General features: G+C 35.6%; 1 protein-coding gene across 2 annotated transcripts; it reads right to left on the reverse strand.

The window, feature by feature from the left end:
- Positions 1 to 5,222: 5,222 nt before the first annotated feature.
- Positions 5,223 to 22,502, reverse strand: LOC107588497 (mitogen-activated protein kinase kinase kinase 5-like). 2 transcript variants are annotated; one of them, XM_016276617.1, is made up of 28 exons: positions 22,030 to 22,502; positions 21,802 to 21,941; positions 20,756 to 20,943; positions 20,481 to 20,649; positions 19,909 to 20,015; positions 19,553 to 19,723; positions 18,831 to 18,943; positions 18,295 to 18,454; positions 17,679 to 17,829; positions 17,426 to 17,530; positions 17,169 to 17,218; positions 16,043 to 16,138; positions 15,518 to 15,608; positions 14,172 to 14,305; positions 13,366 to 13,493; positions 12,501 to 12,637; positions 12,293 to 12,398; positions 12,047 to 12,204; positions 11,484 to 11,679; positions 10,657 to 10,819; positions 10,384 to 10,552; positions 10,086 to 10,268; positions 9,647 to 9,752; positions 9,292 to 9,532; positions 8,486 to 8,604; positions 7,918 to 8,006; positions 7,724 to 7,800; positions 5,223 to 5,455 (listed from the first exon to the last, which is right to left on the reverse strand). In XM_016276617.1, the coding sequence occupies exons 1-28, from the start codon at positions 22,364 to 22,366 to the stop codon at positions 5,359 to 5,361; spliced, it is 3,981 nt and encodes a 1,326-aa protein (XP_016132103.1). In that variant the 5' UTR covers positions 22,367 to 22,502; the 3' UTR covers positions 5,223 to 5,358. The 2 variants fall into 2 exon arrangements, with proteins under 2 accessions (XP_016132103.1, XP_016132102.1); XM_016276616.1 differs by having other exon boundaries at positions 5,223 to 5,482.
- Between the last annotated feature and the right edge of the window lie 1,303 nt (positions 22,503 to 23,805).

Here is a 23,805-nt window from a genome sequence, read left to right on the forward strand (position 1 = left end):
CCATTTTTAACTGTTGCTGTCCCCTGAGTCATATAATTTACAGGATCACTTTATTTCTTTGCATTATGTGATTGAGGTTTTAGGACCTCCTAGTTGTTGGGGTGAGGATGGAAATAAAGGATTATAGTGAATCTCAGGTGTTTTATCTTTCTGAGATTTCTTATCAGGATTGCATTTAAAGCGGTGTCCACACAGACTATTTGACTCACTAAAGTTAGTAGAATAATAGCAGGAGTTACTTTAACTGGTGTTTTTAGATTAGATTAGATGCAACTTTATTGTCATTGTGCAGAGCACAAAGCCCATAAAATACAGAAGCATTGTTATAGTGTAATTTGGAGATTCTGTTATGTGATTTGTCAGTAATTACACAACTAAATAATCAAAATGCATAACTTTTATTTTATCAAGTATTTTACATGCATGACACCCTTATCAAAAAAAAGCAATCAAAAATAAGTAATCAAAAAATATAAGTGACATTTTATATATTCTGCAAAAACTTTTGCCCCAGGTATACTTTAAGAAAAGTTTGTAAAAATGCGGCCAAGTGTACCATGGTTAATATAAAGGAATTTTCTATATTGATTTTCTACAGATGTTTTACCTGTATTTTGAATTAAGGCATTGCAATGTGTTTTATAGTTAAAGAAAATGTGAGTAAACTTAATGGGGAAAGTACTGTTCATTTTCTGCAAAGACATTATCTCTTTTTTCTTACAGAATAGGGGTTCATTTGACCCATTTCATGATCTTAAACTTTCATCATTAAACAAAATTAGCCAAAAAAATGCATATGTCCATATGCTACAATTGCACTTTAGAGTTTTTACCCATATAGGTAACAGAGCCATACACACACAAATAAGAACATGCAGAAGATGTTCACCCCTCCCCACACTTCACCTCTGGACACATTTCCAAAGCCATGGATTGAACCTTGCACTGCAGAAACCACAGCCCCCCTTTTGCCCTTCTACACCTTCACGTGGGCCCCCACCCCCTACTCCACCATCCAAAGATCCTTTCATTACCATGACAAACATTGTACTTACTGGGAAGATAAAGAGAGAATGAAAAGGGGACAGAGTGGGTGAATGACCCACTGTGACCCTACTGAACCAGTTTAAAGGCTTAAATTCCTCTTTAAAATGTCCTTCACTGTTGAAATGTAGCCTATTGGTACATTTGAATGACAGCGTTTTTAAAAAGAATTTAATTGTAGCCGCCTTAAGAGAAACCTTTATGCAGTGAGCATCTTCCATGCACTGCAGGTGCAGTAGATACAGCTGTGCTATAAATAAGCTTTCCATTGATGTATGGTTTGTTAGGATAGGAACAATATTTGGCTGATTTGAAAAGCAGAAATCTGAGGGTGCAAAAAAATCTAAATGTTGAGAAAATCACCTTTAAAGTTGTCCAAATGAAGTTCTTAGCAATGCGTATTACTAATCAAAAATTAAGTTTTGATATATTTACGGTAGAAAATGTATGAAATATCTTCATGGAACATGATCTTTACATAATATCCTGATTTTTGGGATAAAAGAAAAATAATTTTGATAATTTATAATTTTGACCCATACAAAAAAAAGATTAAAAAAAAAAGATAAAAAAAAAAGATAATTTTGACCCATACAATGTATTTTTGGATATTGCTACAACCTGTGCTACTTATGACTGGTTTTGTGGTCCAGGGTCACATATTCTTGAGCTGCAAACACATCAACAATTCTCTGGAACAACAGTCTTTACGATTATGACTGCATACACAAGCACAACTTCATGAGTGAAGAAGTATAGTGAGCAAAACCCTGAATGTGAATGATAGGACCGTCAAACACTAAGAAAGTTTGTGTCCTAACCACACAAAAATACTGCAGTAAGAGAGACAGCAAACCTCAATATTCACGTTGAAGTTTCTATTTCCACAAGAACCGGCCACATAGAACTTCACAAAGCCAACATCCATCAAAGAGCTGCAACTGCTGAAACATTAATTACTGACACAATGCTAAAATGCAAAAATGATGGTCATGATCATAAAACCTGGACAGATGGAGCACCAAGATTAACTTTAAGATCTGCCCTTGTCTTCTCTTATCACCTTAATTGAATATTATCAAACCACTTTGGGCACAGTTTTCTCCTCCAACATCTCCAACAAGCAGTTGGCAGATATTCTGATTCAAAAGTTGTATGAATTTATTCTAAGAAGTTTGGAAGCCATATTAAACACAAAAGGTCATAAAACACCTTATTAAAGAAATATTGCCTATTCATACACATATGAGTATCTAACAGTTATTATCCATTCACCAAATGTCATTTCTTCACATAATGTGGACCACTGGACAGTTTCAGAAAACGTGAGGCTGTAGAGCAGTGATAAGACTTTATTCGAAATGGTAGACTGAGTTATTCGAATAATGCTTTATTCGAAATGGTGGAAAATCTCATTGAGGAAAAAGAACATCCTCCTTCTAACAGAATGAAGTTAGTCCGAAAGCCATAATCCCTGTTCAGAATTCCCTATTTAATGGATCGCACGCACCACCAGCCTTCACAAGGAGACAGATAAAGAGGTCTTGACAGCAAAAGGAGGACAGAATGAGCTCAATAACATACACAGAAAAAAAAGAACAGGAAGGAAGAAGAAATAGACGGCTATGAAAAGCAAATCCTGTTAAGTTAACCTCAAAATCTCTGGCCAAAGCAGTGACATCTGCTCCACCGGCTGAAAAGCACCACTAGCTGTGGAGAGCCCTGGACTACAACCCGATTTCAAGGGCAAGCTATGCTCTGCGAGTCATTACTCTTGCCAAGTCATTAAAAAGCAATTTATGTATAATCAATATAAGGCAAACTGAAATTCAACTAGCGTTGTTTACTGCAATGGGATTTAAAGTAAAATGACAGACAACAAAAAGTATTGAATTGGGTTCAAAAAATTATTTCAAAATCTGTACAATTATATATTTCAACAACAAATATATGCCAACAACTTCCCGGTTATTTGTCATGCCAGTTAAGGCTGGAATACACGACTTCTGTACAGATTGATAAATAAGTCTCTCCTTCAGAGACCCTGATCATAAAGTCAGAGTCAGTCAGCAGATTTTGGGCAGTCAGAGTTGAATCTCTGATCTTTGAATCCATCCAGTCGAATGATATTGAACATGTTTGATGCCTATTTTGAGCTGATTTTAGAACATGTTTTGTTTTCATCTGTCATGTGTTGCTTGCATCTCAGAAAAAAAAAAGATACAAAAGCTGTCACTGGGGTGGTATCCTTTCTACAGGTACACCTTTTGAAAGTGTACCGTCCCAGTGACAGTTTTTGTACCTTTTTTTACCGGAGAGCATAATGTGTGATCATCAGTTGTTTAGTGTACGATGCCCAGTTTTAATAAAGAACCATTTACTAAGTCTGCAAGTGTATTATGTGTACAATCTGCCCAGATTTGAAAAGTTGTGGTTTATTCCAGCCTTTTATTGAAAAAATGCAAGGTATGGCTCATTGAATGACTAGAGAAGCCCATCCCACTGATTAGCTCATGTACTTTATGATGAATTGGGTGATTAAAACCTTCATGTTCTTGCTTGATCATCAAAGTGGTTGACCGCACCAAAAAAAGTGCAAACAGCCACAGACATATCAGGGAAAAGGAGGACATTTCCCTGTGGTAAACTGATCCGCAACCTGGAGGCAGCGGTCAGAGGATGATGTAATAGCTGTTGCTAAGGCAACATAAACAGTTCAGAAACATAAGGAAGCACGGCTGGAACTGTTAGATCAGCTTCAGCGCATGGCATCACTTCTTCCAGACATGACTGTGAACCACCCATCAACCAAACACACACTCGACACACTTTGTATTGCCAGTAAGGACTGAAACGCATCTCTGAGGAATGTGAATAACGTCAGTGAGATTTAACACTGGATGTTACTAATGCTTGTGTGCGCAGATGTTTTGGACTCTCATAAAATGATATATTTACATGTTCATAAAGTATTCAGATACTGCACCTCTGCAGCGGCCTCTACATATACAGTTAAAATAACATATTTTGAGAAATGAAATGCATAGAAATTGTCTATTTAGAAAGCTTGTCAAAAAATCTGTCTTCCTTAAAAATGCATCAAGAACAAAGTGAATTGCTAATACGGTTACTCAGATGTTTAGCAGGTGTCGTCAGTCTATCACTGTGTGGCTGGGTTTGCATACTGTAATATCTTTTATGACAAGATCATTACCAACATTTTTCCTCTGGCTTAAAAAAAATACAATAGTTGACATCAAATACATTTTTGGAAAGTTGACGTCCTGTCCGGTGCAATACACTATACTCCATATTAAAATATTTTTTACATTTACTAATTATTATCTTGTAGCTATTATTATCTCACATGAATTGAAGGATTACTTGAAATATTTGTGCGTTTAAAAATTGCATTTGTTATAGAATAGGACCAGTCAAAATGAACAAGAAAGAAATGTAGACCAGTAACAGTTTCCTTTCACTTGTACATTACAATCAAAAGCTTTATTTCTAAAATAAATTATAAAGTTTTAGTTGACTTTTTTTCTAGTTTAGCTGTCAGAATCGCTTTCTTCTGTAAAGGTAGGTAATATTTAGTATTTAGTAAGAACAGACAATTCATAAATACAAATACAGCATTTTTGTACCCTGTACAGTATACAACTCAATACCCTGCACAATAACATATGATTTTTGTTGATGTTAGCATAAATATTTCACACATTATATCCATAAAAAATATACTGAATCTCTTTCTAAAAGGTAACATCTGAGAGACTGAATGTTCTCAAACTATTCTGAGATCGTACACTACCATTCAAATGTTTGGGGTCATACATATTTTTTTTATTTTTTTTTTTTTAAATAACATACGTTTTATTCAGCAAGCACACATTCGATTCAGAGTGACAGTTAAGACATTTATAATGTTACAAAACATTTATATTTCAAATAAATTTTTCTTCAAATAATGTTTCCACAAAAATATGAAGCAGCACAACCTATAATAATTTTCATCATTGATAATTATAATAAATGTCTCTTGAGCATCAAATCAGCATATAAGTGTGATTTCTGAAGGATCGTGTGACACTAAAGTATGAAGTAATGACTACTAAAATAAATGCAGTCTGGAAGAGCATAGGATCCTTCTTTCAAAAACATTAAAAGATCTTGCCAACCCCAAACTTTTGAACAGTAGCCAGGCATAGAAATAAAAAACACAGTGCCAAAAAAGGCACAGACTCTAAAAACTGCAAACTCACTGAGCTCATAGGATGTAAAAACTGGTCAAGAGAGAGTAATTCGTGTCTGTTAGAGAATGGAATCTTCACTGTCCTCTTTGACTGGACTGAGATGCGACTTCCTCTGCTTGGAGATGGCAGCCCACAAACGACACAGCATCCCGCCTCTGAGTGACAAATGCATGAACACAGATCTACTACACATTATACAGAAATGTTCAAAAGACTGCAATCACTATGTTTTTCTAGCAATTTTATTTAGCAAGGAATTAAACTGATCAAAAGTGACAGTAAAGACATTTATTTTGTTACAATTCTTTTTTTATTTCAAATAACCGCTGTTCTTTTGAGCTTTCGAAATATAATAAATAAATAAGCATACTGTATTCTGAATCAAATAAATGTCACCTTGGAGAGCATAAGAGCTACTTTCAAAATCATACATTTTTTTTACAGACCTCAAACAGCAGTGTATACATGATTTCTTTAATGAAATATTGAATTTGAACTATATCTCCTGCACCTTGGCAGATTATTCCTGTTCAGTACGGATGTCTAAAGGACTTACTTGATGCCACAGTACTGCAGATCATCTCTGCAGGCGAGATGGAGGAGACTGTCCAAGGTAAACTCATGAAAAACAAGCTTAAAGAAATCAAAGAACAGGCAATCACTATCAACTATGTTTTTAAGCCATAAATATGAATTAGCAAATCAAAGCTTGTGATCAAAAGTACAAATTTTTTCCATATTTTCACTCACTATTTCTATGGTTTTCTCATTCACTGGAACACCTCTTAACCAGCGCATCATAGCAGCATTGTGAGCATTATGGTGTGAAGGTTTATTATCTGTGGGAAAGAATAAACATATCACACAATGGCTACATACACTGTTACTATGGGTGCATAATTAGCATATTTACAGTAATGTTACGGTCATATGCTATTACTAAAAAACTGGTCACTACAAAATGTATTGTTTCTAAAACACTTCCAGAACAAGGATTATATCTATAGAAGTACATGTTGTGAAAACACAAGCCTCGAGGATAAGGCATAAAATTGGGTTGGTCGAAATTGGGTAACAGTTATAAGCGATTACAGGGTGTGTTCTCTAGGAGTCTCAAAATCTCCACCCAGAACTAAAGACAAGCAGTGGCATGTGGAGTGGATGTGAATAAATGTGACACATATTGCTCCATTGCCACACCTTTTGACTGCCTCGGGCGAGAACTTCCTCTCATATGGAGGAAGAAGTTTAGAAACAATTGTTCAGTAGTAAATACAGAGCTTATTTCAGAAGTTATAGTTGAAAAAACATGAGCAACCTGCTGCTGCAGACGCAGCCCTGACCTCCAGGGCGTTGATTTGCCTTTGTTTGGTCTGAAGCGAGTTCATCAGAAGCTCCTGGAATTCTTTCTCCTTTTCATTCAGCTGAATTAGCAACCTGGAATGCAATGCAAACAATTCACAACCGCATGAAATCAGTGTGGTTTTCATTCACCACCTTCTTGTGGCTACTTTAAAAAATAAAGCTTGGATAACTGCAGTAGTTGGATAAATGCTTGTCTATAGTTGTGGTTGCATCATGCACACACTACCATTCAAAAAAAAATTTTTGTTTGTTTTTTAATAGTGTAAGACTAATTACTAAGACTAACACTAAGTAATAGTGTAAGAATAACAGCATAAGTGTCTCATATGCTGGCTGCCTATATTTGATTAAACATTCAGTAATGTAATAGTAATGTTATGAAATTTTCAAATTTTTATATTTTAAAATGTATTTTACTTTTCAGCAGCCATTACTCCAGTCTTCAGTGTCATATAATCCTTCAGAAATCATTGTTATTACTTACTCACATGTCACATATTATCAATATTTTGTTTGTGGAAGTTCAAAAGATAGCATTTATTTAAAAAAACTAAAAAAAAACAATCATAAATGTCTTTACTTTCACTTTTGATCAATATAATGCATTCTTGCTGAATTAAAGTATTATTTTACTTTAAAAAAATAAAATAAAATTTTCTGACCTCAAACTTTTGAATGGTAGTGTACATTATGTAAGTATTTTATGCATTAAACACTGTGAGGTTTGACAGCAAGAGAGAGAGCAAAGGTTTTCAATACCTCCTGGACTCAAATCGAAGTTCTGATAACTCCTTTGCAAGTGAAGAGTGGCTATATTTCAAATAACCGCTGTTCTTTTGAGCTTTCGAAATATAATAAATAAATAAGCATACTGTATTCTGAATCAAATAAATGTCACCTTGGAGAGCATAAGAGCTACTTTCAAAATCATAAATTTTTTTTACAGACCTCAAACAGCAGTGTATATATGATTTCTTTAATGAAATATTGAATTTTAACTATATCTCCTGCACCTTGGCAGATTATTCCTGTTCAGTACGGATGTCTAAAGGACTTACTTGATGCCACAGTACTGCAGATCATCTCTGCAGGCGAGATGGAGGAGACTGTCCAAGGTAAACTCATGAAAAACAAGCTTAAAGAAATCAAAGAACAGGCAATCACTATCAACTATGTTTTTAAGCCATAAATATGAATTAGCAAATCAAAGCTTGTGATCAAAAGTACAAATTTTTTCCATATTTTCACTCACTATTTCTATGGTTTTCTCATTCACTGGAACACCTCTTAACCAGCGCATCATAGCAGCATTGTGAGCATTATGGTGTGAAGGTTTATTATCTGTGGGAAAGAATAAACATATCACACAATGGCTACATACACTGTTACTATGGGTGCATAATTAGCATATTTACAGTAATGTTACGGTCATATGCTATTACTAAAAAACTGGTCACTACAAAATGTATTGTTTCTAAAACACTTCCAGAACAAGGATTATATCTATAGAAGTACATGTTGTGAAAACACAAGCCTCGAGGATAAGGCATAAAATTGGGTTGGTCGAAATTGGGTAACAGTTATAAGCGATTACAGGGTGTGTTCTCTAGGAGTCTCAAAATCTCCACCCAGAACTAAAGACAAGCAGTGGCATGTGGAGTGGATGTGAATAAATGTGACACATATTGCTCCATTGCCACACCTTTTGACTGCCTCGGGCGAGAACTTCCTCTCATATGGAGGAAGAAGTTTAGAAACAATTGTTCAGTAGTAAATACAGAGCTTATTTCAGAAGTTATAGTTGAAAAAACATGAGCAACCTGCTGCTGCAGACGCAGCCCTGACCTCCAGGGCGTTGATTTGCCTTTGTTTGGTCTGAAGCGAGTTCATCAGAAGCTCCTGGAATTCTTTCTCCTTTTCATTCAGCTGAATTAGCAACCTGGAATGCAATGCAAACAATTCACAACCGCATGAAATCAGTGTGGTTTTCATTCACCACCTTCTTGTGGCTACTTTAAAAAATAAAGCTTGGATAACTGCAGTAGTTGGATAAATGCTTGTCTATAGTTGTGGTTGCATCATGCACACACTACCATTCAAAAAAAAATTTTTGTTTGTTTTTTAATAGTGTAAGACTAATTACTAAGACTAACACTAAGTAATAGTGTAAGAATAACAGCATAAGTGTCTCATATGCTGGCTGCCTATATTTGATTAAACATTCAGTAATGTAATAGTAATGTTATGAAATTTTCAAATTTTTATATTTTAAAATGTATTTTACTTTTCAGCAGCCATTACTCCAGTCTTCAGTGTCATATAATCCTTCAGAAATCATTGTTATTACTTACTCACATGTCACATATTATCAATATTTTGTTTGTGGAAGTTCAAAAGATAGCATTTATTTAAAAAAACTAAAAAAAAACAATCATAAATGTCTTTACTTTCACTTTTGATCAATATAATGCATTCTTGCTGAATTAAAGTATTATTTTACTTTAAAAAAATAAAATAAAATTTTCTGACCTCAAACTTTTGAATGGTAGTGTACATTATGTAAGTATTTTATGCATTAAACACTGTGAGGTTTGACAGCAAGAGAGAGAGCAAAGGTTTTCAATACCTCCTGGACTCAAATCGAAGTTCTGATAACTCCTTTGCAAGTGAAGAGTGGCTTGAGATGAGTTCACTGGGCAAATTGTCGCATTTGGCATGACCCTCTTCAGAATTTTGACTGATACCCCATTCCTCTTTGTTCTTCGTGATGGGGGTGATGGTTGTTTCAGAATCGGCCTCTGTGGGCTGCTCGGTTTCTGGAGAACTTTCCTCATTTTCAAATGATGACTGTAGCTGAAGCCTGAGCTCTGAAAAGGGATTTTGAGGGATGGCAATGAAGATATGCTGGTAACGGAAAATTCATGGATGCAATAAAAGCATAGGGGATTACGGTTTTAATTGAAATGGTGTCCTTTACGCACCTGGGAGCAAAACCGTGATAGCATCTTGTACAGCCTGCCTCAGCAAGTTGTCCAAAGCAAACATCCAGTGAGGTTTTATTTGTTGTTTCCTCAGGACTTTTTTGACCTACAAACACAAGAGTCACACATACATTTAATATTATGAAGGTAAGATGTATGAGTAAATAAATAAATGCACAAATATATGTATAAATATATAAATGTATAGAGCGCAGAAGTAAAATGAGTTTAACATTTAAAAAAAATATTTTTATTATTTTTTAAACCTTTTTAAAAACAGATTTTTTTTTTTTTTTTTTACAAATCCCTAACCCTCTGTATGTGTAATAGTAATAATAGTAATTGCCTTTTAGTAATTGCAAATGTTGCTAATTAGCCCTTAGTTTTAGTTTGATTCAGGCTTACTGAAATGAACACAAACTGAAAGCAAAGAACATACTGCATCCTGGAAGCTAAAGAGCACCGCCTGCAGGCTGCTGATAGACACAGAGGAGTTCAGCAGGCTGGAGCGCAAAGTCAGGAGGCTGTTAGTCAAGTGCCTTTTGTCTGGAGAGCGGATGTTCTCTCGGAGGCAGCCAATCAGCTCGCTAATGAGATCTGAGGTGATGCACGGCTCCTCCGCCTGCGAGATGAATAAAAGGCAAATCTTCACACACAAGCATTTAAGAAAGGGCACTGGTGGTGTGACAGCATTCCACATCAAACACATCCAGTGACAGGGAAGTGTGTAAATGCACCTGTGGCAGCGTTTCCTGAATGTTTTTAACTACATTGCTGATGTACTCCGTAAGGATCCTATGCAGCGTATCCCTCCGTTCGCTGTCCTTTCTCAGCACGAACAGACCTAGATTCTCTCCAGAACACGCTGGGCTTGTGGTCATGTCTGCTTGAGGCTCATCTGGCACTCTATCAACAGAAAAATACATCCAGCATGAAGGCAAATAAGACATTTCAGGTGCTGGAAGAATTTTTCTCAATATACAATTCCCAGAACTGATGCATGGACTCACGCCAAAAAGCTGCTGGAGCTGGGTGGACTTTCAGCCATGTCATTTCCTTTGAAGGCAGGAGTGGTCCTTCTCAGATCAAAAGAGGAGGACAATTCATTGTGTTCAGCATCTGCGTTCTCCACACGCAATGCAATGGGTACGGACATGCTCCTATGAAAGTCTCCTACAATATAATGACCATATAAACTCAAAATATGCAAATATTCAGCAATTAATATCAAATTACTTTAATGTATAAGTCACTATACATAAGTGGGTGTTACTTCAAAAGCTTTGGCACTCTCATGTCCTGGGGTTATTTTGGCTGTATGAAGATCATATTAAAACTGCCTGGGAAACTTTATCATTTCCTCATTTTTCAAATGCCTGGAGGACAAATATTCTTTTTTTTTTTTTTCCAGAAAAAAACAAAATAACAATTACACTTAAAAATAAATAACTCAATTAAAAAATAATAATGATAAATTAATGAAATAAAACAAATAAAATATATACAAATAAATAATAATAAAAAATAAATTAAATCATGTAAATGACTTAATTATAAAATAATTAAGTAATTGAATTATGAATGATTAACTTATTAAATAATTAAATTAATAATAGAATTATAAATAAATAAATACTAATATGAATAAGTAAATAAAAACAGATTTCTTCTGCAACATGAATAAACATTGCTGGACATAAGTAGACCAAAAAAAGTGAGTGTGAAAAGAAGTGTTTATTTCCAAAAGGCCAAAAGCAGCCAAAGCTGAAGAAACACCCATTTAAAGCTGTTGGTTTTAAAGTGTCAGAGATTTATAGACGTGGTTCTACAAGCTCACCGACAGGTTCTTTCAGAGTGTTGTCGGACTGAGGCTTTGCCCTTTTCCTGGAACTGGCCTTCAGAAAGCTGTTCTTCAGGAGCTCTGAAGCTGTGGCTCTCTTGTCTGGGTTGGGTTCAAAGCAGCACATGATGAAGCCTTTGGCTTCCTCTGACATGCACTCCGGCACTGTGGGATGGATCTTAAACATGCCCACCTGTAGGGGGACAGTTATTAAACCTGATGAGATTCTTTGTAAGAGATATTAACATTTAGGCCTGAAACTCAAGCAAGTATGCATACACAAACACTTCTAGCTACAAAAAATGTGCCAGAAATAAATCATAACAGCAGCAGTCTTTTCCACAATGGGCTCTATAGCAGACATTAGCGTAAACTGTCTTCCTCTTGCATACTAGTTATTTGTCTGGCCTAACTGTGACTCTGTTATATATGCATTGAGCATGAAGTCAATTGGGAATGTGAGAATGGAATGTAAATAAACTTCACAGTTCATTTAACATGGTTATATAGCCATCAGCTTAAAATAAAACTCAGATTCCTGCTTCAAAAACCTGCAGCACCTTAAACATGGCCGCTTGAGGACTTCCCAGCTCATGAAAGGGTGGCTTCCCTGTGGCCATTTCTATGATGGTGCAACCCAAAGACCAGATATCAGCCGGTTTGCCATAGCCACGAGGACCTTGGTCGATGATTTCTGGAGCCATGTACTGCAGAGTGCCTGTGGATGAATGAATCAGGAGGAGTTTGAAAAGCAAACACACAAAAGTACATAATGTAATGTGAGTAGTATGCACTAGGAGACTCACCTGTGAACGTCTCTGTACATGGATTGATTCCTGCTAGTCTCTTAGAAGTGCCAAAATCTGATATCTTGAGCAGTCCGCTGTATGTATTTACCAAAACATTATCACCCTGGTGAGATGAAAAGTAATGGCATGTGATATTGAAAACTGCAGCTGAAATTTTTCTTACAGACAGTCTGAAAGCAACGGCGACTCTGGCATCCATTTATACCTTAATATCTCTATGGACGATCTGATTGTCATGGAGATATTTCAGCCCTTCAAGAACCTGCTTAGTATAGAAGACAATGGTCGCCTCATTATCTTTAAGAGGCCCCCACTGTGATCGTAAGAGAGAGGACAAACTTCCTGTGAAGGAAGAAAAAACAATGGAATACATTTTAAAATCATACACTCTGTATCCACATGCACATAAATAAATATAAAATGTCAAATGTCATACAATAGATAGATAATAGAAGAAATCATGATTTCTTTTATAACATCTAAAACGCATCAACATTTTTAAAATATGATTGTATTTGTTGATTTAATGCTCTATTTTCAACAATCTAAGGTTAAATTACTTAAAATGATAAATGTCAATACATTACAGTTCTAAAATTTGATGTAAGAAATGTTTTTCTTTAAAAGAAAGATACTTTTATTCAGCAAGGACACATTAAACTAATCAAAAAGGGCCAGTAAAACATTTATAACCCTTTTCAAAATTCAAGCAGTTTTAAAGTAACTACTTCACTACAAACTGCTCAACTTTTTTTCATGACTCAGGATAGTCTATGTATAGTCTTCATATAGGAGGTGTAGGACCAAACACATCAATGAGTGTTACGTCACTGACCCATAAATAACTCTCTGAGGTGAATACTCTAAACTGGTCTGTGCTGTTCAGTATAGCACATTTTAATTATGCTCTCAGTTGGAGATATTCCCACACATGGACATTACACACAACACACCCTTCCTAAGAACCAAGGATTTCTCAATAGACTTTACGAAATCAACATTTCCCCATGTCATCAAAAAGGAAAAGTTAAAAGTTTATGACAGAGAACAATCAGCAAAGCACGCCACACCTCCAGGAACCTCCTCCATGAAGATCTTGATGAAGCCATCCTCACTGACTGATCCCAAATACTGAACAATATTCCTGTGCTTCAGCCTCTTGTGCAGGGCAATCTCCTCATGGAGTGGCTGAGAGTAGCTAAGATCCCCCCAAAAAAGAGAAAGAGACCAAAACGGTAGACAAAAAGTAAATATTATGATCATCTAAGCTATGCAGTTCTGACCACAATCATAAGGGTTTTATGGGCATATTTGGTTAAAACGGTTAAGCACAAGACTTGGATCACATGGAGAGGTCTACATCTGCTAAATGTCCATGTGAGCACAGTTTAAACAAGCATCAGTCCTGCGGACAAACATCACTGGGCCATGGGGACCTTTGAACATGGTCAGAGGTCAACAAACAAACACTGGATTTCAGATCAACAATGTATAAACAGTTCAGAAGTGATGTAAATCTTCTATTAAAGGTTAAATGTAAAAGTCATATTATACATAATTTTATTATTTTTTATTTAATTTATTAATATATGTTCACTGTTTAATATATGAAATTATTCATAGATTTGATTAATTTGATCCTTTATTATCATATAGTAATTTTGTGTGGCAAAACTGGACATGTTTTAAGAGTTGTGGATCTTATAGTATATTTTTAATGTACATTGTTATGTAAAGTTATTTTATCTTTTATCTGTTTGATTCTTCATGACACAGCTCAAATAAATTAAACAAACGTACAGCTAAACTGATAAGAAACATTCTAAATGATACATTTCACTAGAAAAATGTAATCAATGGAACAACAAGTTCATACGTGCTGTCCTTCTCTGGGATCTCTTTGATTGCGATGCGCACTTGATTGCTGAGGTCCCGTCCAGCGTACACCACTCCATAGGTTCCCTTCCCCAGCACCACCTTGTCTCCATTCTCATTCCTCTCATAAATGTACTGCAATATTTTTTTTAAAGAAATTGTTACTTTTATTCATCAAGAATGCATTAAATTGATCAAAAGTGACAGCAAAGACATTAATAATGCTACAAAAGATAGGTTTAGCCTTGGTGATTACAAGAGACAAACATTTTAAAAAATAATTTCCAACCTCAAACTTTTTTGAACGATAATATATGTTTTATGAAATATTTGACATTTAATTAAGCAATGATTAAAGATGAAGCAAAAATTTAAGTTAAAAGAACATGTATGCATTTACATTTAGTCATTTAGCAGACACTTTTATCCAAAGCGACTTACAAATGAGGACAATAAAAGCAGTCAAAACTAACAAAAGAGCAACAATATATAAGTGCAAATGGTTAGCCAAACGCAGTACACGTAGCAAGGTGTATATATATATATATATATATATATATATATATTATACACAAACATATACACACACACACACACACACACACACACACACATAGAAAAACAAGTAGATAGAATGTACGTATGTATGTAGATAGTATGCCCAATGCTTGTTAAAAAAACAGCAAAACTGAGTTTGCTAGGAAGAAGCATTACATTTCACACTTAACTGCTATATTCAGCAAGTACTAAACCGGCACTAAGAACACATGACAGCAGGAGGTAGGTTTAAACGTGGAGTTATGGCAATACTAAAGATAGTAAAAGAAGAAGAAAATCACAGTTGCATTATGGTACTGTCTGTCATATAGTGGTACCATATTTACAGTATGTAATGGAAAGCTGCATTTGGAATTATCCACATTGAAGGACACTATTTGACCATAAAATGTCAAGTGAAGTCACCATTATTTATATAGTGGTTACAGATACAGTACAGATTGTGTCAAAGCAGCTTCACAGTAATAAACAGGAAAATAGCAGAATCAATTGACACTACATATCCTGACTGGCACAGTCCAAGCCATGAGAAATTAATCAACTAATTGGCTAATCAAAACTAAACTAAGGAGGTTTTCAAATATATCTCAGGTCTATTCAACTCAATAATATCATCCAATTCTACTAGGAGTCTACATCAGCGGAAGTCATTTTAAGAGTTGTATATCAAGGATAAGATAAAAACAGCTGCTTAATCAACCAAGTGCACATTTTCACTAATGCTGAGCATGGTTACTAGCCTGAACAAACAATGAGAGGTTATATGATATTCATGGTGATTTCTCTCACCTCTAAATCTCCTTCTCCTCCCCTGATTGGACTGGAATCTTCCACGGGACTTTCTGTGTGATGCAACAGAGAGTTGACCAAATCACAGAACCTGACAAGCAACACAAATGATAGGGTTTGAGAATATGTTCAATGGAAAAATCTCTTTCATTGTGACATATTTCAGCAAAATATTTCTTTATGATTAAAAAAATTAAAATGCACTTAATCGTTTTGCCATTACATAATCGCTTAATGCTTATTTCATTGGAACAATGACAAGTTCATAAAATGAGGTCAAACGTGACTTACTGAACCTGATACAACAGGATACATGAGAAAATAATATGACATGTATTTTAAAGGCTCCGTGAATAGCGCCCGCAGCACCTCTGAAGATTAGATTCAGATTATTCGTAAAACAAATTCACAGAACATAATCTTTTAAGAGTTTATTCTCTGTCAAAACCATCATGACACTGGAGTTCTTCCCTCATGTTGTCCTTGGCAGCGTGTTTAAGCAATGTGCCGATGGGAGGAGCTCACCCTTTACAATGAAGATCGCTGGGAAAGTACAACTGGAAGTCATCTGAATTGTACAGGACATACAAAAAGCAGCTCCGCTCGTCAAACTTGGAGATGCTGCAAGAGTGGAATAACAGGGATTCTCAATCACAAGCCAAAAAATAAAACATCAAAGATAATGGGTCAAGCAATTTTATACCATTTGAAACTGATCAAAATACAACGATTCAGTTTGTAGTCCTAAAACTCAGAAGATCTGTGGTTTCCCTTGGGCATTTATAAGTAAAATATTTTTTATACATATATATAACATTCAATATTTGAAAAGTGAATTTTTGACATTTTAAAAATGCAACAATGTGAATCTGACAACTGTTGTAATGCTGTAACCCACAATGGTTTCAAAATTCAATAAGTTATAGGTGAATATGAAATTAAATGTGTTATATAAAACATTTGAAACTCTCTTAAAATAATGTCAATCAAATATTAAAATTTTAAGCAATATTTAAATATTCACAGGATTGCAAATAAGTCTTCCAGGATGGCCTACAAATTGACATCGTGACTGAACAGCTAATTGCAACTCTAAAACATTTTAATGACAAATACAACACTTTATAAAAAACCCAGACATTTAGTTTCATTTAGCTAAAATGCCTTAGAAAATGGAATCATATTCAGATAAACAAATAATGCACATCTGTGTGAAAATACTAATCCTACCAGGAATACAAACCCTTCCTAGAGCTATTTATGCATAACTGAAATAATTTTTTAACTATGGGTCAACGTGACCTTAAATATTAACATCCAGTGTCCTTTATTTTGCAACATGAGCTCTAAACAAGATGTCTGCTGCCCTAAGGGCTGGAAATAGGAACAAAAACAGAAAGAAAAAGAACAGAAAGAGACATTGACCTATAGCTTAAAAGCTGGAAAGAGGATAACAGGCGTCAACGAGGCCAAGCAACAAGTGAGGAAGTAAAAAAATAAAAATAAAAAAAAAGGCCTATTCAGAGAAAGTCACTGGGCTGTGGCCAAAACAGAGCAGCCCTAGTGGGATTATAAACCGCTGCAAGCTTGGAAATGGAAAACAGAAAAAAAAATGTGTGGAAATGACAGTATTCCCATATGCGCACAGTACCTTACTCCACGAATCGCAGATGCTGGGAAAGTCCACTCATGAAGACCTTTCTGGGAAAGCCAAATAAAGCACATTACACTCCCACAGACATGTACACAATGTTTAATTTTACAGCATAAAGCATCGTGTCACTCCGCCCTCCGTCATGCCCATCTATCACATAAATAATTTAATAACATGGAAACTACACTGCGTGACAACACACACTGCAGCCTGCACAACGTGTTCAAAAAGCATCAAGGGTCAAGGATGTTTACCTCAAGTGGAGTGACGTGTCTCAGCTGCACTGTACGGCTGTCATCTTCTTCACTTACGCTTATTATACTAGGTTGGAAGACTTTAGTGAGCTCCAGAATCAGAACCTAAAAAATATATATATTTTGAGTCTGTTTATGTCTCCACCTTTTTGGCCTTTCCTTTAATTGTTGTTGAAGCTAAGTGAAACAAGCTGTCTCTTGCGCAGTAGGGTAACGTTGTACCGATGAGAAGGGAGAAAAGAAGCAGTCTTACTGGGCAGCGCGCTGTGGAAACGGTAGGCTTGCATGCCTGCACCATTAACTCCATCCAAAAGTCCACAGTTTGCTGTTTAGGATGACTGACGTCTCGAGGTTTGGCAAACTGCTTGTACAGTATATATGTCTCCATGATGGATGCAACATACCTGTTTTTAGGAATATTTGTAAAATAATGTGATATTGCAATTATTCATGACTAATTTAAACTTGAAGTACCACCTACATTTTTTGTCACTATAATCTGATTCTGATAATCTGAGTGTTTATCATGCAATTTATTGATTTAATCTGTATATTGTGTAATTACATTAAAAAAATAATAATAAATTGATAGGCCTAGTCCTTTTTTTGAATGATGGGTATTATGATTTTGAAAATAAAACTTAGGGCTTTAAATGTAAATGTAAATCAATTTGGAACCTCACTTTTATTATTTTTTTATTTGTATTTTTTAAAGATTTTATTCAGTAAAAAGAAATGTAAAAATATTTATTAATATATTTTTTAATGAATGAAAATCATTCCAATAATATTCATTAATAGTAATAACTTACGTTTTACTTCACACTACCTTAAATAAAGCTAAATAAACATTCACTTCCTTTACTCACCACATTGGCGCATTGAGCCTGTAGAGTTTCTCAGAAGCTTCTATGACTTTCTTTTGCTCATTGGCCAAGATTCCAGCCCCCAGATAAAAACCCACATCCCAGTAGTCCTGCATTTTCTCTAGACTGCCTTTCCTGCCCAGCAGGCTACTGAGTGTGACACCTGCACAATGCACAACAACCACCATGACTCAATAAACCAAAACTCAATCATAAAAACTGTTTAGTAAATGAATGAAGAGTGGGAGTCATGCATGTAAAGTGTGAAAGCAAGGCAACACCGGTTTAACCACCTCAAACTCTTACTTTCTCACATTCTCTATACACATACTTTGTGTCATCATGCATTCATGTCCAATGCCTGAAGCATCTGTATCATACAAGTAGGCCACTAAATATCAGTTTCTATACACTAGCCTGCTATACCCACAAAGCACTACTGTATAAGATATGTAGACCAAACCATGACCCATCTCACTGTTTAAAGTGCTCACAACCAGAGCGAGCAGTGAAGCTAAATGAGGGACACACAAACACACCGATTTTCCGCAGTTCAATAGAGGTGTCGAATTCATGCCCAGCAGCTATCAGAAGCACAACGTTATTGATTCCGGAGTGCAAAGTTGGTTCAATCTCAAAAGCCTTTCCATACCTGCAGGACAACATACAGGTAGAAACACAAGTCGTCATTACTGTAAATGGAATATTAGAGAAATTAGCATTACCACATAAACATAAAAATACATGATTTCATCTCTGCTTGAACCTCAGTGATAAAATTTGCACAACATTTTTTTTATTAAAAAATAAGAAATGTTTTTCTTTTATTATTAAAATTGTATTTTCTTAGCGCATTGTGGAAATGATGGTTATGTGTTTTTTTTCTTACTATTTAAAGCATACATCTACAAAATTTTGTGAGGTCTATGCATAAAACAAGAAAAAAATATTTTTTCTTTTATTATCTAAAAATGTATTCATTATTTGAAAACAGGAAAAATACATCTTCTCTGACAACAAGTCTCAAGTTATTTTAATAAACATATCTTGTTTTAAGATTATTTGCATATTTGTACTGGAAAACAAGACAAAACTACTGACCAGGTTTTGGAAGCATGTGCAAACCACTGGATTATTAACTTTTATTTGCATTATTTCAGATCAGATGCTATCCTACCGTAGGACTATACAGTGAAGTGGATGTTTATAAATGTGTGTAACAGACATAAAGATCAACAGAGGGTAATTTGTAATGACTCACCAGTAACAAGCTTGATCTCTGCTGTTTGTGTCTTTGAAGCCTGAACTCAGGAACATGTCCTTGTAGATGCGCCCGCACAGGCAGTACACATCTGAGGCCACGGTGCCCCCCGATTCCACGATGGGTAAAATGAGCTTTAAAGCCTTGGCACGATCACCAGGGTGATTCCTCCTTTAAACACATTTCAAAATGTTTCAAAGGAAACAATACTAATATTTTCTCAAATAAATGTGTTTTTGTGTATTACATTATTTTCAACAAAAAAAAGTTTACCTGTTCAAGAAGGAAACAATACTAATATTTTCTCAAATAAATGTTTTTGTGTATTACATTATTTTCAACAAAAAAAAGTTTACCTGTTCAATGCAAATATATACTGAAACTTGATGTTCTGATGTGCTGTCACCATGCACATGGGCAAATTATTCAAAGTCTCCACCAGATTTATTATGGCGTCGTAGTCCTTGAATCACATTGAGAAAGAGAGTTCCATTTCAATGAATTATTCACACATTTGGCTGGCACCTCTAATATTTCACAACCATTGTCAAATATTCTTGCTTATTCCTCTGGGTAGACAAGGAATTGCATGTAATCAAATTAAATAAAAAGCGCAGTATGAAAATCTTCAAGAACAGGAAGCAATTACATAATGTTTACTATATGATTTATTATATCAAGGACGGAGAGATCTCATTTCTAGATCTCATTAATAATTAAACAGATTCAGGTGTGCATCACAGGAACAATCAAAACATTCATACAAAGAAATTCTGGCACAAACATGCATTCAAAAATACTGCAAATGTATAATAAAAGAGCCTGTTTGTTTCTATAATATAATAACTACACAGTATGCTATCTATGTGATCATTCACATTAGCTGTGCTGGTAACTGAAAGTTTAGTGTTGTGCATATGTAACCCACTGGGATGTCCCGGTAAGATAGCAGGAGGCTCATAACAATGTCTGGACTCAGAAGCTCCACCGAGTCCAGGCGCATTTGGATCCGGCCCAGCTCCTGACTCAGGGCCTGTCCGGTGAAGTGCTCTCGGGCCAGACGGATCTCTCTGCGGATTGCCTCGTGGAGGTATTCGCTATGAGGCAAGAGTGTGCTAAATGTTAATTCAGACCATTTGTAAGCAGCATCTAGCAACTGACTTCCAGGAAAAGAAAATGCACAAAAATACATCACATTCCTACCTAGAATGAATGTGAACACTTTCCAGCAACTTGACCAGTCGATCCACCAGAGGGGTCAGCAGGGATTCAATCTTAAAGCTGGAATGAAGGAAATCTTTGATGCCCCTCATCAGTGTGGCATCACAGGCAAATACTTTACCCTGTGGTGACACCATATAGGGGATAAAAGTGTAGCTCCCACATTGCTCCTTGAATGAAGAATACAGAAGACCAAATGAAAGCATATGATATAGCACCAAGGTAGGTTGTGACAAGTACGGTCACTCAGTAGCTATAATGTTTAGAGTGAAAAGTTTTGTGCGTGTTAGTTTCAAACATCTAAATAATAAATACTTAAATTGCAATTTAATTTGTAAATTCTATTATTCAAATAGTGCCTTAAATATCAATATCATCATATTTTGTAATATCTGTTGGTAAAACCAACAACTTGTTTAAATGAAAAAAAGTCAACTATCTAATGAAGAACTGAAATGTCAAACCGTGTTTTCAGGAAAAGTTTTTGTTTTCTTATTTGTCTTATTTGAAGAATAAATCTGCAAACTTCAGTTATATTTGTTTTCTGTTATCACATTAACAGAAAAATACATATTTTAATATAAACACACACACAAATACTGGAAAGCAAGACACAAATGTTTGTATTTTAGAAAAAGGGTATTTACAATAAATGAATATTTGGGTTAAGCAGTCACATGCTTCATAATTTTATTTAAATAAAATGCACCGTGTGTTGGCCGAAATAATGGTTTGATATTTATGTATGTTCCCATTTATTAATCATTTCATGTTTCTTAATAGTAGTAGTGTTAAAATAGAAGGTCCCATTATGACAACTTACCCCATATAGCATGACAACATCGTTGTCAAGATTTTTTTTTTTTTTTTGCCAAGGCTTTAAGGTTTCTGTCTACACAGAAACTGATATTCAAAAATATACTCACTGAGAAATATTCAATGGAATAAAAAGTGTGACAACTAGCACCGCTGTACTTCATAGTGACTTTCGAAAACAGCCTTGCACTTTTGTGTGCGTTGTGTCTCACCTTCACAACTTGAAGATCGTCTTCTCGTTTGTTACAGTACAGGATGACATTATTGGTCATACTGAAACTCTCCCTGACACCCAGGTGATAAAACAGAGACGGCTGGCAGATGGTGTTATTCATCTCCACCACAACAACATCTAAACACAGAGTTAAAATTACAACCGCTTACAAATGCACTTTGGAAATATTCCTGAAAATCCCAGATATGTACGTGCCACAACTTGCCAGCGTTGTAGAAAGTGTCCAGAATTTCAGTGGTGCCCAACGCAATGCGCTCAAAAGAAATGCTCTTCAGCACCGCATGTGCGTCTGCGCAGGCTTCTTTAAGACATGTCAGTGAAAGATTCGCCTCAGTTGGAGGCGCAGACCCGTCGTCAACGGCGATATACACCACGGATAAAGCCCTGGTCCGACTCCGCGGGGATATTACGCCTTTACTCCCGCCGCCGATTTCGAGAGCCAAAGGATCCTGCCATAAACTTCCAGCTGAAACTCGCACGGGATCCTTTCTCTTGGTCTCGTGCAGGCTCATGCTCATGCGCCTGCGTTCAGTCGTATACATGGTGTAGGTCGAAAATAGTGCCTAGCTAATTAAAAAATCATCCCGTGACCGCGTCCTGGACATGCCGTCACTATTGCGTTAAAGTATTCCTGTAGTTTTTACCAGGTAAGACTCTGAGGAGGATCCTTTTAGACGCGCCCTCCTCCGGTTCCCCGCCTCCTCGTCTCGCGCTCCACAGCTGTGCGACCTCTGCCTGCAACACGCTGCAAAAAAACAAACTTCACCAAAGACTTTTTAGTGACATGGACATTTTTTTTTTTTTACATCTGGTAGAGGCAAAAACGTTTGTTGTGATGTATAAAAAAATCTATTATTTTATTTTATTTTTGAAATAATTGTTTGTTCCACTTTGTTTTAGATAATCATAGTTTTAAAGATGCAATAATTAATTTTTTTTTTCTCATTTTCTTATTTTAAAATGAAACACCTTGGTCTGGAAAAAGAAAAATCTGAATAATCTAAAATAAATCTAGAGTTTTAATGTGACCTTCAAAACAAAGGAAAATATTCAAAATCCCACGTTATCCCTTCACACATAAAGCAGAAGAGTGATACGAATGAAAATATCTGTTCTTTTTTATCTCACAACAATGCTTCTGTCAGAGATTATTTTTTATCACAATGCACTCTGTTTCACATATGTATAGAGGCATTTAACAGACTAAAGTAAATAAATATACAATAAAACAATAAAAAATAGAACTGCAGTGAATAAGATGCAAGCTTGTTTTGTTTTGATCTCTCCCCTGCACTTCTGCGTGCATCACTTCTGAGCGGCGCATGCACAGCACTGACCTCATACGTCATCCGCCCGGAACTGCTTCCAGTGTACAACGGTGAGCGCAAGCTACATTAAAGTGATTATTACGTTTTGAATATGGATATTTTTCTTACAAAATCGATTCGCTACAGAAGGCCTTTGTTCACCCCCCGGAGCCGTGTGAGACACTTTTTTTTTATGGATGGGCGCATTTAATTAAGTGCTTTTGGACTGATGCATGCAACACCCGCTGAGTGCCATTAAACAGCTTGATAGATCAAATACAATTTTTAATATATCTCCGACTGGATTCGTCTGAAAGAAGAAAGTCATATACACCTAGGATGACTTGAGGGTGAGTAATTTGTGGGCTAATTTTCATTTTTGGGTGAACTAACCCTTTAAGTTGAATCCTGGACATAATGGAAAAGCACTCTATGCAATTTACATTTATGTACATGTATCTACATAGTGGATCTTTTTATACCAAAGCAACTGAGTATCTATCAAAACTTACATTAGCCAGGTATGTTTAATTCATTGGGAAATGTTACTTTAACGATGCAATTGTGACACCTCAGAAGCAGAGAATGAATAAACAAAACAAAGAAGAGACAAAAATAGCCTGGTGTACCGAATCCGCTCATGGGGAAATATGAATAATTAATCATAACTAGTT

The sequence above is a fragment of the Sinocyclocheilus grahami genome, unplaced genomic scaffold, assembly GCF_001515645.1.
Source record: "Sinocyclocheilus grahami isolate Dianchi unplaced genomic scaffold, SAMN03320097.WGS_v1.1 scaffold104.1, whole genome shotgun sequence".
NCBI classification, from domain to species: Eukaryota; Metazoa; Chordata; class Actinopteri; order Cypriniformes; family Cyprinidae; genus Sinocyclocheilus; species Sinocyclocheilus grahami.

Bases quoted from the DNA above. Each gene is read 5' to 3' on its own strand.
- LOC107588497 (XM_016276616.1), bottom strand. From the start codon at position 22,366: ATGTATACGACTGAACGCAGGCGCATGAGCATGAGCCTGCACGAGACC. The intron at 20,650-20,755 runs GTAGGAATGTGA...CTTGCCTCATAG, and splicing joins AGTGTTCACATTCATTCTAG to CGAATACCTCCACGAGGCAA. The intron at 7,801-7,917 runs GTGAGTGAAAAT...GATTTCTTTAAG, and splicing joins ATGAGAAAACCATAGAAATA to CTTGTTTTTCATGAGTTTAC.